The sequence below is a fragment of the Pieris napi genome, chromosome 22 (genome assembly GCF_905475465.1).
Source record: "Pieris napi chromosome 22, ilPieNapi1.2, whole genome shotgun sequence".
NCBI classification, from domain to species: Eukaryota; Metazoa; Arthropoda; class Insecta; order Lepidoptera; family Pieridae; genus Pieris; species Pieris napi.
The window spans coordinates 1,309,593-1,323,720 of record NC_062255.1 but is presented as its reverse complement, the minus strand read 5'-3'; the positions used below and the strand labels follow the sequence as shown (position 1 = coordinate 1,323,720).

General features: G+C 34.6%; 1 protein-coding gene across 2 annotated transcripts; it reads left to right on the top strand.

Annotated features, from left to right (window-relative positions):
- Positions 1–2,703: 2,703 nt before the first annotated feature.
- On the top strand, positions 2,704–12,938 carry LOC125060982. Of its 2 annotated transcripts, none has more exons than XM_047666116.1 (5): positions 2,704–2,820; positions 6,488–6,669; positions 8,407–8,891; positions 12,365–12,486; positions 12,830–12,938. In XM_047666116.1, the coding sequence occupies exons 2-5, from the start codon at positions 6,488–6,490 to the stop codon at positions 12,866–12,868; spliced, it is 828 nt and encodes a 275-aa protein (XP_047522072.1). In that variant the 5' UTR covers positions 2,704–2,820; the 3' UTR covers positions 12,869–12,938. The 2 variants fall into 2 exon arrangements, with proteins under 2 accessions (XP_047522072.1, XP_047522071.1); XM_047666115.1 differs by having other exon boundaries at positions 2,708–2,856.
- The last annotated feature ends 1,190 nt before the right edge of the window (positions 12,939–14,128 follow it).

The window sequence follows — 14,128 nt, the reverse complement described above, 5'->3', positions numbered from 1 at the left end:
GTTAAAGTTGAAGAGAAGTTCAGTGAGATACACACGTACGTAGTAGAATTTTATACATGTAAGCTATCCTATCTTTTAAGTTAGATCAAACTGCACACGGTGTGCAAATTTGATTGAAATCGGTTAAGTTGTTTAGGAGTCCAGAGCGGACAAACAACGTGACGCGTAATTTATATATTTTAAGATAATAGTTTTCTTAAAATATATTGCCTGGAAGGGATCGCTAATTAGCGATAAAGCATTTGTACACTTGATGAGTTAATTGTTTCTTGAAGTCCTGTTTTATGTACATTCATGGTGATAATGGTAACGTTCAAAATTATATAGATATCAAAAAGCCTCCAAAGTTATCATCGACATTTCAAAATCTTTACGATATTGTTCGTGATTGCAGAATATTTTGATTTAGTTAGAGAATAAACATGTAAGTGTATCTGATAAAGGATGCCTCATTATGGTGCCACGTGATTAGCCTACTAAATCTCTCTCCTTACTTTAATTATTAATTTATTTTATTATTATTATTAACTATTAATTACTTAAGATGTCATGTGAAACATGGTGTAATGGTTGCAGCTCCTTACAGACATTAAAACTTGGCGATTAAAAAGAGTGGCGGAGAGTTTATTCCCAGTTCTTCTCTTCCGTTCTACGCCCTTAAGAACTGGCAGTAAATGTAAAATTAGATGCATTTAATATGTATTTCTTTTATAAGGTTCATAAGTGTACATTATGTTACTTATATGAATAAATTATTTTGACTTTTGACTTTGACTTGACTGATAAACGGTTCTCGACTTTTTAAACATTTAATAGAGAGATTTGCTTTCCAACCGGAATATTATATAAACGAAAGTTCTCGAAACCAGCAGCGTCATATTGTCCTATCATGAAAAGTATTATAGGGTAATGTTTGAAAGCGTACAAAATAAGTAAAAGTGAAAGAAGGTACAATTTCGTTCCTTACCTTTATCCTACGAAGTTCTTGGTGGGGGTTTTAAGGTAGTACTCACTAGAACTTCGTAGGGATTTAGCTTTGATCAAATTTGGTTTAAGCGTAATGAATAACGAAACGGAAAGAGCATACTTGCTGTAAGAGGTAACCTTTTTGCTGCGTATTCGACTCGCACTGTCTAGCGTTGACAAGCTCCCATTCCCTGCTTACGCAGCTTAATATTAAACGCAGATTTGTGAAGCGTATGGGGGTAATATAATATGATTTAAAAATGATAGCAAAAGGTTTTCTGTTAATTGTATGACATAATCTTAATTGTATAATAGTTTCATTAAATTTTTTGTTGAATACATATAGGTATAATTACATAAATAAATCAGTGGCACTACAACCTGTTTTAGGCCTCAGATTTTTGAATCTGTTTCATGATCATTTTTCAATTTAATAGGCAGGGAGGTGATCAGCCTCCTGCGCCTGACACACGCCGTCGACTTTTTGGGTCTAAGACATGTCGGTTTCCTCACGATGTTTTCCTTCACCGTTAGATACGCACATAGAAAGAAATTCCATTGGTGCACAACCGGGGATCGAACCTACTACCTCAGGGATGGGAGTCGCACGCTGAAGCCACTAGGCCAACACTACTCATATAATTACTCGCTGCATATAATGACATACGATGTAAATAAATAAATACACCTTAGTTAATATGACTCGTATGCTAAAAAGAAAATTAGCGCAATCTCAATTTATACCATACTAGCAAACTCGGCGAACTCCGTTTCGCCACCAGATGGCTTCGTTTTATGTAACATTTCGTTTGGTGATCCCGCTTTTCTGTTGATATTTTTCCTGAATTTTCTTTTTGCTATAAACCTCACGGAGCCCGAGACCTTTCCAACGAATGCAAAACCGTGGAAATCGGTTCGTGCGTTCTGGAGTTATAGCGTCAGGAAGGAAAACCCGACTTATTTTTATATAGTAGATAAAGAATGTTTGTTGGATTGAACGCGGCAATATTATTATTATTTCGCAATGGCAATTTTTCCAGTCACGCATTTAAACAAAACTGCATTACACCATTTCTTATATTCTTTTATATAAGTGTATTCGAAGGACCTGCAGCTTACTTTCCTCTTCGTACATCGAGATACGATTTCCACCCCTATCACCTCAATGTCTATTTTTTGAAGCACTCCAGCGCTTATAACTATGTGGAACCAGCTGCCCATTGTGTATGAACCAATTGGTTAAAAAACTGATTCTTAAAAGACAAAAATACATTGGCATGCGTTCAAGTGTCTATAGGTCGCTCATCGTTGTATCAGTTAACATCAGCCTTGCGATTCTGTAACTCACTTTTCGAACTCACACAGCGGTTTTCGCATCGGCGGTCGCTCTCAAATCAGTCGTGAAGCAGTCATTTTATGATTTGGCATTCTGATAAACAATAAACTACAAGCTCCAACCTTTTCAGAATGCCAAATCATAAAATGACTGCTTCACGACTGATTTGAGAGCGACCGCTGTGTGAGTTCGAAAAGTGAGTTACAGAATCGCAGGGCTGGGCGTCTTTCGTATGAAATAAATAAAAAAGGTGGGTATCTAGTAGATGTACACGGAACTAAGATTGCGGTTTGTCCAATGACTTGCTCAAAGTTGCTCAAATAATGAATTTCTCTTAATGAAATGCAATTGTTCCGGAGCTCAACAGATTGATTTTAGGTGAAAGTAACGAAATGGAAAGGGCGGGATAAAATTCATTATGATGTTGTCGAGTGAGCATGCGGCTGTGTCTGCGCCGGAAACAGTTTATTATTGCGTAATTTACTTTCGCTTGTGTGATGTGAAAGAAATTTTATAATGTTAGTGAGCAATTAGTGTGTTTACAAGTGTTTAAAGTAAGTATGAAGTTACATTTGTTTAGGAAATAAATCTATAAAAAATACTTGCAATTTAGACATTTATTTGTTGCAATTATATTATTTTCCAGAGAAATGGCAAGGCAATGATGGTTTTATTTATATCATTTATAATTTGTTTATTAAAAGCGATGACATTAGTAACAATATTTCTTGTTGACCAATCAATGTCTAGCATGCAATAATAAATTATTTGTAACTAGCGGACCCGACAGACGTCCTGTCTTAAGTATGAATATTGGTTTCGAATTGGTATAATTAACTATAGATTATACCAATATAAAATACCGAAAGATATATAAGAATAATAAACACCTTGTTTCTGAAAAAAATATTTCAGAAACAAAGTGTTTATTTTAAAAAAAATAGATAAATAGTTTTGTTGGTATTCCGACCCGGGAACAGATGAAAGGATTTTATCAATATAATTATTTTATATGTATTTTATCTATATAATAACTCCGAACGAAGCATTTGTTTTAAATGATATTCATTTTTCTTACATCCTCTTTGACGATATTTGCAGCACGCATTCTGTCAAACACCATAAGGTTACATCAAAAAAGTTTGAATGGTATGGTGGTTAAGTATTCTTAAATTCTATCATTATATTTTATGCTTTCATAAGAAATATTTCCTTCTCCTGACAATAACAAACACAACTAAAAAAGAATTAGCAAAATCGGTCCAGCCGTTCACGCGTGATGCCGTGACTAAGGGAAATAGGGATTCATTATCTTAATATATATAAATTACGTGTCACGTTGTTTGTCCGCTATGGACTCCTAAAACTACCGAACCGATTTCAATCAAATTTGCACACCGTGTATAGTTTGATATAATTTAAAAGATAGGATATCTAACATCTTATTTTATGCCCGCAATATTATTTTATTGCAAATTATTTGTTTATTATTTGACAGTCACAATTCTAACAGATGGCGCTGTGTTGAAAGTACCAACGTTTCACATAAGCTACAATTTAATGGCATAACCACCAAAAATCATGGTGGTCCCCATGACTGGTGTCCTCCTACCGTTTCCCTTGAATAGGTTACTACTATGTAATATAACAAAAACCTTAGCCACGGCAACGCTTGGCCGACTCTGCTAGTATAATTACATAGATATGCAAGAGGTAATAATAATAAAGCCCGTTCACTTCTTTACAAATGTTGAATATACAGTTTTGGGGCCATCCATAAAGTACGTCACACGAATTTTAGGACTTTTGAACCCCTCCCCCCGTCCTTGTCACAGGTTGTCACATTTTTATAACCCCCCCTCCTGAGTGGCCCCTCCACTACCTTCCGGGAAGGTAAATTTTTATTTTTTGAAATAATGCATTTGTTGTCTTATCAACGTTTTTTTATCTTACTAGCTAGACCGGTGTCCCGAATAGCAGAATAATTATTAAAAAAAAAGAAAAAAGAATCGACTGTTAGGCGGTACGATGTTCGCCAGGCCAGCTAGTTTATAAACACATTTTTTTAATTTATGTATGTATTTACCATTCAAAATTCTCGTGAATTTGAGTATCTCACTTGCATTACAACGCCGCTCTAGAAGTTAAATGACGTTGCATGAGAGATTATCGCATAGCGAGAATGCTAAATTATTAATAAATATAGATCAAGTTCGTAAATTTTGAAAATTTTTAATTCACATCCAAACTTTGCGTTTTAGTATTTTAAATTTTAACATGTGACGTCACAAAAGTATTGACCCCCCCATGCCCCCTGTCACACGATGTCACACTTCGGTGATACCCCTCCCTCCCCATTAACGTGTGACGTACTTTATGGATGGCCCCTTATATCTGTAATATACATTTCATTCTTGTTATCCTAATATCCTAACATCCTTCAGTATCGGATCGGAACCTCGTCACGGGTAAAGGCCTCCTCCAGCTTTTTCCAAATACCCATGGCTTTTGTCTAAATTCGTTTCCAGCTAACGCTCCACCACACCATCCACCTTTTATAGAAGATAATATGCAAGAGGTATAATGATCTAAAGGCTGGTTTATGGGACAAATCCCAATTTGACAACGATTATTGTTGGCCCAAAAACAATGTTCCTTTGTGTTTTGTTTAATTTTGTTGTTCATTTTAGTTTACTGAAAAGTGCGCCATAAAATTATAACAGTATTTATTTAACTGTTCAAATTTAAACTGTAATTAAAGATAACTAAAACCTTCTTTCGTTGATTAATTAAACAAGATTAACTAGAGTATATAGTAAATACAAATACGGTGAATGACAAAGTTTATTTACAAAATTAATCATAGACAACACACCCACAAACAAGGTTCTGATTAAAAATAAGATACACTTTTGTTAATTGAAAATGTTAAATATATAATATGTAATGTAATGTGTATGTCATTGAAATCCTCTGGACTGGACCGATTTAAATGATGTTTTTTGTATGCGTTTGGGTGGCGCCCTGGATGGTTTAAATTCACAAATCTGCCCGGCAGATGGCGCTGCAGACGATAACTAGGTTATTTATCTAAACAGCTGGTATATACCTATATATAAATCTTCAGTGCATGTGTTCGTTATTAAACTCCTAATCGGATGGATAGATTTTGATGAAATGTTTTGTGTGTTCAAGTGGAATCGAGAATGATTTACATTTATAATAAAACAATTTTTTACCGGATTGAAGTTATGTATTTACGATGTTATGTGTTATGTAGCGTGGGTGGTCACGGTGACGGTGGTTTCGCTGTAAAGCACGCGAAACGTCGGTTAAATTTAAAATTATGAAAAATAATTGTAAATACATAAATCCGGTAAAAAATTGTTTTATTATAAATGTGTGAAAGTTATGTCAATAAAAGACAATACTATGATTTACATTATCAGACTTTTATTGTTTGTAAGACGTGTATACAGAACAAGGTCTGTCGGATCCGCTAGTATTTATATAATTCATCTAATACTAACAACATCATTTGTTGTTCCTGTATGTGAATCATTCTGTGAATCAGAATTCAGAGGCCAATGGTTCAATGTTTGATAAATGAAAACACACAAATTTTAAAAACGCCTTGTATAGATTAAATAGAATAGATTAAATAGAATATGTATCGTTTATTCTTTTTTATATTATTTTTAAACTGCACAAGAATGAATTTCCTTTTAAATAAGTATATGATATACAAACCGGACATATTTTTTTTAAATAAAGGTGAATTTGTCTATTTTATTTTATGTTATTTTTTTACAATCAAGTATACAGTATTTACAATTTTCTTAACCCATAAAGTACCTAATAATAGAATTAATTAAAAAAATTAAAAATTAAAAAAAAAGTTTGGTCCCTGTGGCATTGTACCTTTAACGCTGGCAGCATTTACTCGCTGTATTGCGATACTTATTCTTTGAGCCAGGAAAGTGCCAGCTCTGGGGTCACCGGTTATATCTACTAGGCACCAACTTAAATCTTTAATAAGAGCCTGTGCACTGGAACCCCACGGTCCAACTCCAAAAGGAACAAAATGGTAGTTGGAGGAAGGAGAAGGGAAAAAGGAGTCTCTACTACTTCTCTCTCTCTTTTTTAAATTACATTTTTTTTATCCACAAACATGTTTCATTTTAGATGTTCTGGCGGACAGTACTACTTGGGGCCTTCGTGACGTCAGTGTCTGGTCATGGGCGGGTGCTACAGCCTCCCGGTAGAGCCTCCATGTGGCGTATGGGGTTCAGCAGCCCACCAGACTATGATGATGACGGCCTCAATTGCGGCGGTTTCGATAGACAATACAGGACAAATCGAGGAAAGTATGTACTCATGTTCTTACCTTTTTTCTTATGCAAACAACATAAGAGTGATAAAGACAATACTATATTTTAACGTTTATTCATACGTGTGCTAGTTCCATATTACCCCAATCTGTGGAAAGCACATTTGTGCGTGTTTAATTAGTTATATAATAATAAATCGTTTATTTGCAAAGAAAATACATTCAGATTGATTAGTTATAAAAAAATTGCACAATCAGCAATATATAGGCATGCAAATGTCAAACTAATGATCATAATAATAAGAACAGTTTAGTTATTTATAATTGTTATCAAAAGGTATTGTCTAAATACTTTCCTACGCTATAAAGGCACCTTGCCTTTAAAAATATACGAGTAAACTTATATGAAATTTATAATTAAAATAAGTATCGTGAGTTGTGTAATCTAACATTAGTTAAGTTACATATATATATTTAAGTAAACAATAAGAAGTGTAAACCAAATGTTAACAATCATCGCACACTTGAAGCCAAGTTTTTCCCACACTCATAAATTGTAAGTTAACTTTCTCGTTTCCGATTATGTCCAATAGGTCGACTAAACATATATATGTATATATGTTAACGTAAAATTGTAAACACCGTTAGATTGTAATCTATCTCGCGAGATTATAAACTGTCGAAAGATTGTGAACCTCAGCTTACTGCTTACAATTTAACGTATTATTATTCGGTAGATTGTACTACACTAGCTTAGTTATCATTCAAACTTCTTTGCTCAATTACAGATTAATTTTACTTTCCACCAATTTCATATAACTACCGAATAATAATACCTTAAATTGTAATCAGTTCGTTGAGGTTCACAATCTTTCGACAGTTTATAATCTCGCGAGATAGATTACAATCTAACGGTGTTTACAATTTTACGGTGACATATATATTCTTTATAGGTAACATAAGTGTCACTTAGATTTAAGAACCCAAGTTAGTTTTTAGCGTCACTACCCCTAATTTTATGTTAGTTATAAGATATTAAATCAATAATCATCATATATAAACGACACCCATCTTTAAACAAAGTGTTTCGTTTCACATATATTTGAACATCCTAGGTTTACGCGATTTAAACAATACACTTGTAGCATTTACATAATTCAACTTTCCAATTATGATCGAAAGACTACTACATCGAGTTGGCTGATAACTTTTATATTATAATTAAGTTGCGTAAGTAATGAAAATCACTCGAATTAGTGCAATAGTTCAAGCGTTTACGCTAAATCGATGTTTCGCTGTGACGAGGTGGAGATGAAATCTTATTTGTAATAATAAGAACAAGAAAAATAACATTTTTAATTCCTTCGTTTAGAATGCTATTAATATATGAAACTTGACGAAATATATTGGATTTGTATTAATAAGCTATCTCGGGTTTTGCTTAAAAGTAGTATTAAGAATATCCATACCTGCATCATGAGCACACCCCACATACACACCCACACTTTCACACCATCACACAACACAACCGAATTAAGTATTACTTATTTAATATATCTAATATTCTTTATTGAATGTTTCCTTTTATAAATGTTTGAGCCTTTTTGTATATGTTATGTATTCTATCTTTGGCTATATATTTAGTATAATTGTTTTTGTTATATATAACTTATGTTAGCTGTAGGATTACGAAATGAATAAGCTAATTTACAGCTAAATATTATTTATAATTCGTTGCCCATTTGCGACATAATATTCATTTTTAACATTTCAGATGCGGGGTCTGTGGCGACGCGTACGACATGCGGCCCCCTCGCACCCACGAATTAGGGGGCACATATGGTAAAGGCACCGTCGTTGGAACATACAGATCTGGACAAATCTTGGAAGTGACAGTCGAAATCACCGCCTTCCACAAGGGCTATTGGTACTTCAAAATCTGTTCAGATCCCAAAAGGGAGACCCAGAGATGCTTCGACAAGTACCCTTTACATCTAGAGGATGGTGGGGTACGCTACTACCCACCGAAGGGGGGAACCCATAGAATGCGTTATCGCTTACCTAAGGGTCTTTCATGTGACCACTGCGTTTTACAATGGCGATATGTAGCTGGTAATAACTGGGGACGATGTGATAATGGAACCGAGAGTGTTGGGTGTGGAAATCAAGAGACCTTTGGAGCCTGTTCTGATATATCCATCTCTCCGTATAGATATCTTGATGCGGAGAGTATACCGTTGGATATTAAGTCTGCAGAAGGTGAGAAATTTTCTATATTTAGCGCTGTGGAACAGTCTGTTTCTCAGCGTAATGCTCAGCCAGGGCGAGTTATAACAACACACACGCATTACACACTTAAAACGTACCTTGTTCTTTTTTATTATTATTTTGTGTGTTTCTGTGTGTGTGATTCGTTAGTAATAAATGTTATATCTATGTCTATATTTAAGTAATCTCAAATTTACTTTACGTTTCTATGGGAATAGAATCTAATGAATATCTAATCTACGTCTATCTAATAGTCTAATCTAAGGAATAGAGGCTAATAGCCTATCCAAATAGTAATTTATGTTAAATCGAACCTGTAGGGTCTGTAAGTAATAGACTTATCTAAACCATATTATCTATTCTATCTATCTTTAATTCGATTACACGCAGTAAAACAATAATGTCAAAACTTGATTCCCCGCAATCGTGAATTTTGTCATGGTACATTTTCTGTATTCCTCAACCCGGACAATAATAGCTCAGTTACAGTCTAACTATACATCAGATAAATTATGCATAAACCACAGAGGTATTTCAATTCAATTCAATTCAAAATCATTTATTCATTTAGGTAACACAATGTACACTTATGAACGTCAAAAAAGAAATATATATGAAATGCTTCTAATTTTACATTTACTGCCAGTTCTCAAATCAAGGGCGTAGAACGGAAGAGAAGAACTGGCAATAAAATCGATGTGTGATAAAGCCTATGGCACCAATGGGCTTACATTCTTTTTGCGTCTTTGGGAGCGTTCAAGTATTACGTAACGAGTTTTTTTTGCTTTTGTAAAACGTTACGATGCGGGGCGGGGATTGAATTACGCGTTATTGTTAATATTATTTTCGACTTACACCACATAATAGTAACTAAAGAGTCACTAGGTAGTCATGAAACGTTTTACTATACTCGAGTAGAGTACTGTACTTGGGTACTGAAAAACGTTACGGCAAGTTACATGGGGGGGGGGACAATAATCTCCAAAAATTGCGTTACCTAATACTTGACCGCTCCCTTTGACATTCGCTCGAACGGTGAAGGAAAACATCGTCAGGAAACCGGCTTAGAGCCAAAAAGTCGACGGCGTGTGTCAGGCACATGAGGCTGGTCACCTACTTACCTATTATATTAACAAATGATCATAAAACAGATACAAAGTCCAGTCCTATAAAGGTCCTAGCGACTAAAAATTTCCTATCTCATTGTACAACAAGCTCGATTGAAAGACATTAAATAGCAGACAAAACAAAAATAGAAAAAAGGAACTTCGCACTAATCTGATTAAATCCATAAATATGTTATGAACGTCGCAATGACTACAAATTTCTCCATTCAAGTTCCTAAGCATGTTTAAAGGCCTATCGGTCAATATTGATGCTTGCAACTTTCATTAGAAACGCGTTTAAAATATTTATAGCGAGAAAGTAATTTTGCGTATCAGGTAATTCGTCTTTGTCTAATACCTAACATGTGTGAGTCCAGGACGGACAAGTTATGCCACGGAATTAATTCTTGTTGCCTAAGGCGGGTAGTGAATTTGTGGGGCTCTGGGCTATTACAGGGAAGGTCCCGTAATAGACGCACACGCGAAAAAATACACTGACCGAAAACAACCGACAGGGAATTCCCCGTCCGTTCGATAGACGTGCATCGCACAAAGGTTGATCAATCTCAAGGAGTCGAGCCTTATGATGGGATTTTTTTAAATTTCAGATATATTTTTTTAATTTAAAATATCGTCTATTATTTCAGTGGGGACTGGGGGCTCTTTGTATCCAAGGGACCCTGGGCAGCAGCCCATAAAGCCCTTAGGTAGATCCGCTCCTGCTTGTTGCATCTCTTGAGAGGCACCCATTACTGATCCTCATTAACCGAAATCACTCTTTGTTCATGTCTAAACACTGACTCCTGTCCACTTTTGGATATTCCGCAGCCAAGACATTTTCCTACCTGGTTTGGGTTTACCCGCAATTTCGCTGTTTATGAACTGCAGTCGATTCTGCTGGTTAGGGAGGATGTCGCCAAGATACATTCATCTACTGATGGTACGGACAAGGTCTACTTTTTTGGATGGTCACGAAGGCATCCAACTGTGTTGCGATTTCTGAACCAGAAAATTATTAACGACATCTATCTAGTCACATAAATTATTGTTAACATGAGTGTGATATGTGACTAGATAGCTACGAACCGCTAGAGAACGCTAAGCTTGGAAAATTTTTGAGAAGGACAAGCTGTAAATAAATAATATAGCCGAAAGATTATATTATATTACTGTAGGCATATTTACTTAATATTTAGCATGAAGGCTAAACAGCATTAAAGGCTTTTTTATTATTGTTTATTATGTCGTTAGCCGCCGTTCGCTCTGTTTATTTTTTCAAGATCTTTTGCCACTAACAATAATCGCTATATTTCAGTCAATTAAGATAAAACCAAACTTTTTTGAAGAATCGTACTATCTATAGGTAAATGTTTTTGATTTTATCGCGTTCACATAGACCGAAACGGCCGCGTTCATTTTCCATTATGTAACGACATATTATTATTATTACCGCTATAAATCGTTTATTTGCAAAGAAAGTGGTTTCAGATTCAGATTGATTAATTGTAAAAACCGCACAATCTAAAAATAGGCATGCAAATCTCATATTAATTATCATAATAACAAGAACAGTTATTTTTAATTGTTTTCAAAACTTACGATCTACTCTCCCAGGCCCCTTTAAAAATTTAATTACCTTCCTCTTAAATGATCTATAACTTCTAGGAAGGTGATTAAATAGTCAGATAGCAGGGCTCAACAATTTTTTAAAAATATCTTGGTGCTACAATGCAGTCTATCACGGCCGTGTTGAATTTCTCGGTAGATAACGTACGGTAGAATCGGTAGGTGGCACCACTAAATGTTTTTTAACATTATATATAATGACGCGTGTAAGTTCATGTAATCTCCTAATAAAGCCATAATCTTAATCTTTATTGTCTTATAAATTTTATGCGCATACTATACAGGCCTTTGATTGCTGCCTTCGCCAGTTAATCACGAAATAAAGATAATAAATATACCAAGAATTAACCTTTCAAAACAGATTTTATTTTTAATTTATTTGTATAATCGGTATTAAGAAAATTATATTGACGCATATTTACGAAGCTTATTTATTTAGCGATAGTTACATTTAATATATTATATTTCGCGGCAAAACAAATAACATAGGTTTGGAAACCATAGATAATATTTCTTGTCTATAAAAAAGAATTGTGAAAGTAGTTTCTTATGTGCTTTGGGCTATATCAAGGGCAGTAGTCTGTGCTAGTATTTAATATTTAATTTAACTGCATTAATGACGATTAGCCAAGTTGAAACTTTACTTGAAGTTCGTAAAAGAAGCACAAAAAGCAAAACATTAAATATTATACTAAAAAGTAGAAATATTTCATTATACAACTTTTTTTATAGGCCTCTTCAAGTTGCTTCAAAAAGCAAATGTGGCGCCATATACCACAAAGCCTAAGAAAAAACCCAACAAGAAGAAAAGCCGTAGACAACCTAGAAAAAGGAATAAGAGGAAAAGGAAAAAGGTAAGAACACTGTATTTTTCTTTTTTTATGTAACTGGAGGCAAAGGGCAGGAGGCTCACCTGATGTTAAGTGTTACACATCGACATTCACATTGCCAGAAGGCTCGCAAGTGCGTTGTCGGCTTTTAAGTCACATTGCCAGAAGGCTCGCAAGTGCGTTGCCGGCCTTTTAAGAATTTTGTACGCTCATTTCTTGAAGGACCCTAAGTCGAATTGGTTCGGAAATACTTCAGTGGGCAACTGGTTCCACATAGTGGTGGTGCGCGTCAAAAACTGCCAACTGCTCAGTTGTGTGACGCACATCGTTTTTTAATTATGATAATCAGCAAAGATTTTTGTTTCAGGCGAAGTCTATGGACTCTTGGATCTCGAACTGGCTTTAAGGGTTAACAGAGGAAATAAGTCTAGATATAATTTATCAATATTGAAATAAATACCAAAGTTTAAAATATTTTTATTGCGTTTTACTGCACTTGTAAACCTGTTTATTGAATATTGTTGCAATAAGCTACTAGCTAAATAAATTTAATTTCTCAGAGAACAGAGAATATTAAATCGCTATGAAATGGTATTGAACCGAATACTCTCGTTTAAACAATTTACAGATGTGAATGATTAAACTATCAAATCAAATCTTGGTTGAACAAAGTAATTTTTTTTTTTAATGTATTAGTGTCCAGGTTCTACTTCGATATCTTTATATGTTCGCAGAATATTAAGAATAGATACTGTATATATCCTGCGTAATAATGAATCATGTGTGATGACAAACAATTCGAGGTATCTTAAATACGAATGTTTAGGCTTGTGTTAGTTGAACAAAAGGAAAATGTTTTGCGTAACGCTGGTGAAGTCCAGCTTTTACAGCTTTGATATTGTTACGAAGACGTATAGTCTGAAGAGTTTCTCGATTTTCTAGTGCGTGCGTGGCAATGTTTACCAAATTGCATGTTCGAGGATTCATGACTTACAATGATAGCCTGAATTATCATACAAATAATGGCTGGTAGCTACAGAATCTTTTGTGCTTATAAAGATTCAGGAAAAAGAAGTCCTATTGTACTAACTAATACCTAACTAACCAAACCTAACTAAACTATAAACTACCTAAAGACAACTAATAATATAAATTTATATTGTTGTTTTAATTTAATTTAATTTTCCTACATGTAAACTATCATGTATAGCGTCTCTCTCTAATTCTCTGGAGTTAATAAAATACTGTAATTATCACTACAAGGAAAACGTAAACTATAAAGTAATCTATCTGAATATACATAGGCTGCACTAAAAGTATCGGGAATGGAATTAAGGCGGAAACATACTACCAAAACGCGACGCTACACCACGCCATCCGACGCATGTCAGTACTTATCAATCCCATATATTTAATATGGTCAGATGCACATAGACAACACGCCATGTGATCACACGCGGTGACATCCAATCGATTTGGATCGGCGTGTTGTGGATGTTGCGATGATGACGTCATGCGTCAGTCTTTCGAGTTTTTGACACGAATGTCAATTTATATACTTAGATATTTTTGGATTTATTTGGCGAAATGAACGACGAACAATTAATTGAGTTGGTGAAACAATATTCTGTTTTATATGACATGAGATTACGTCAATACAAGGACA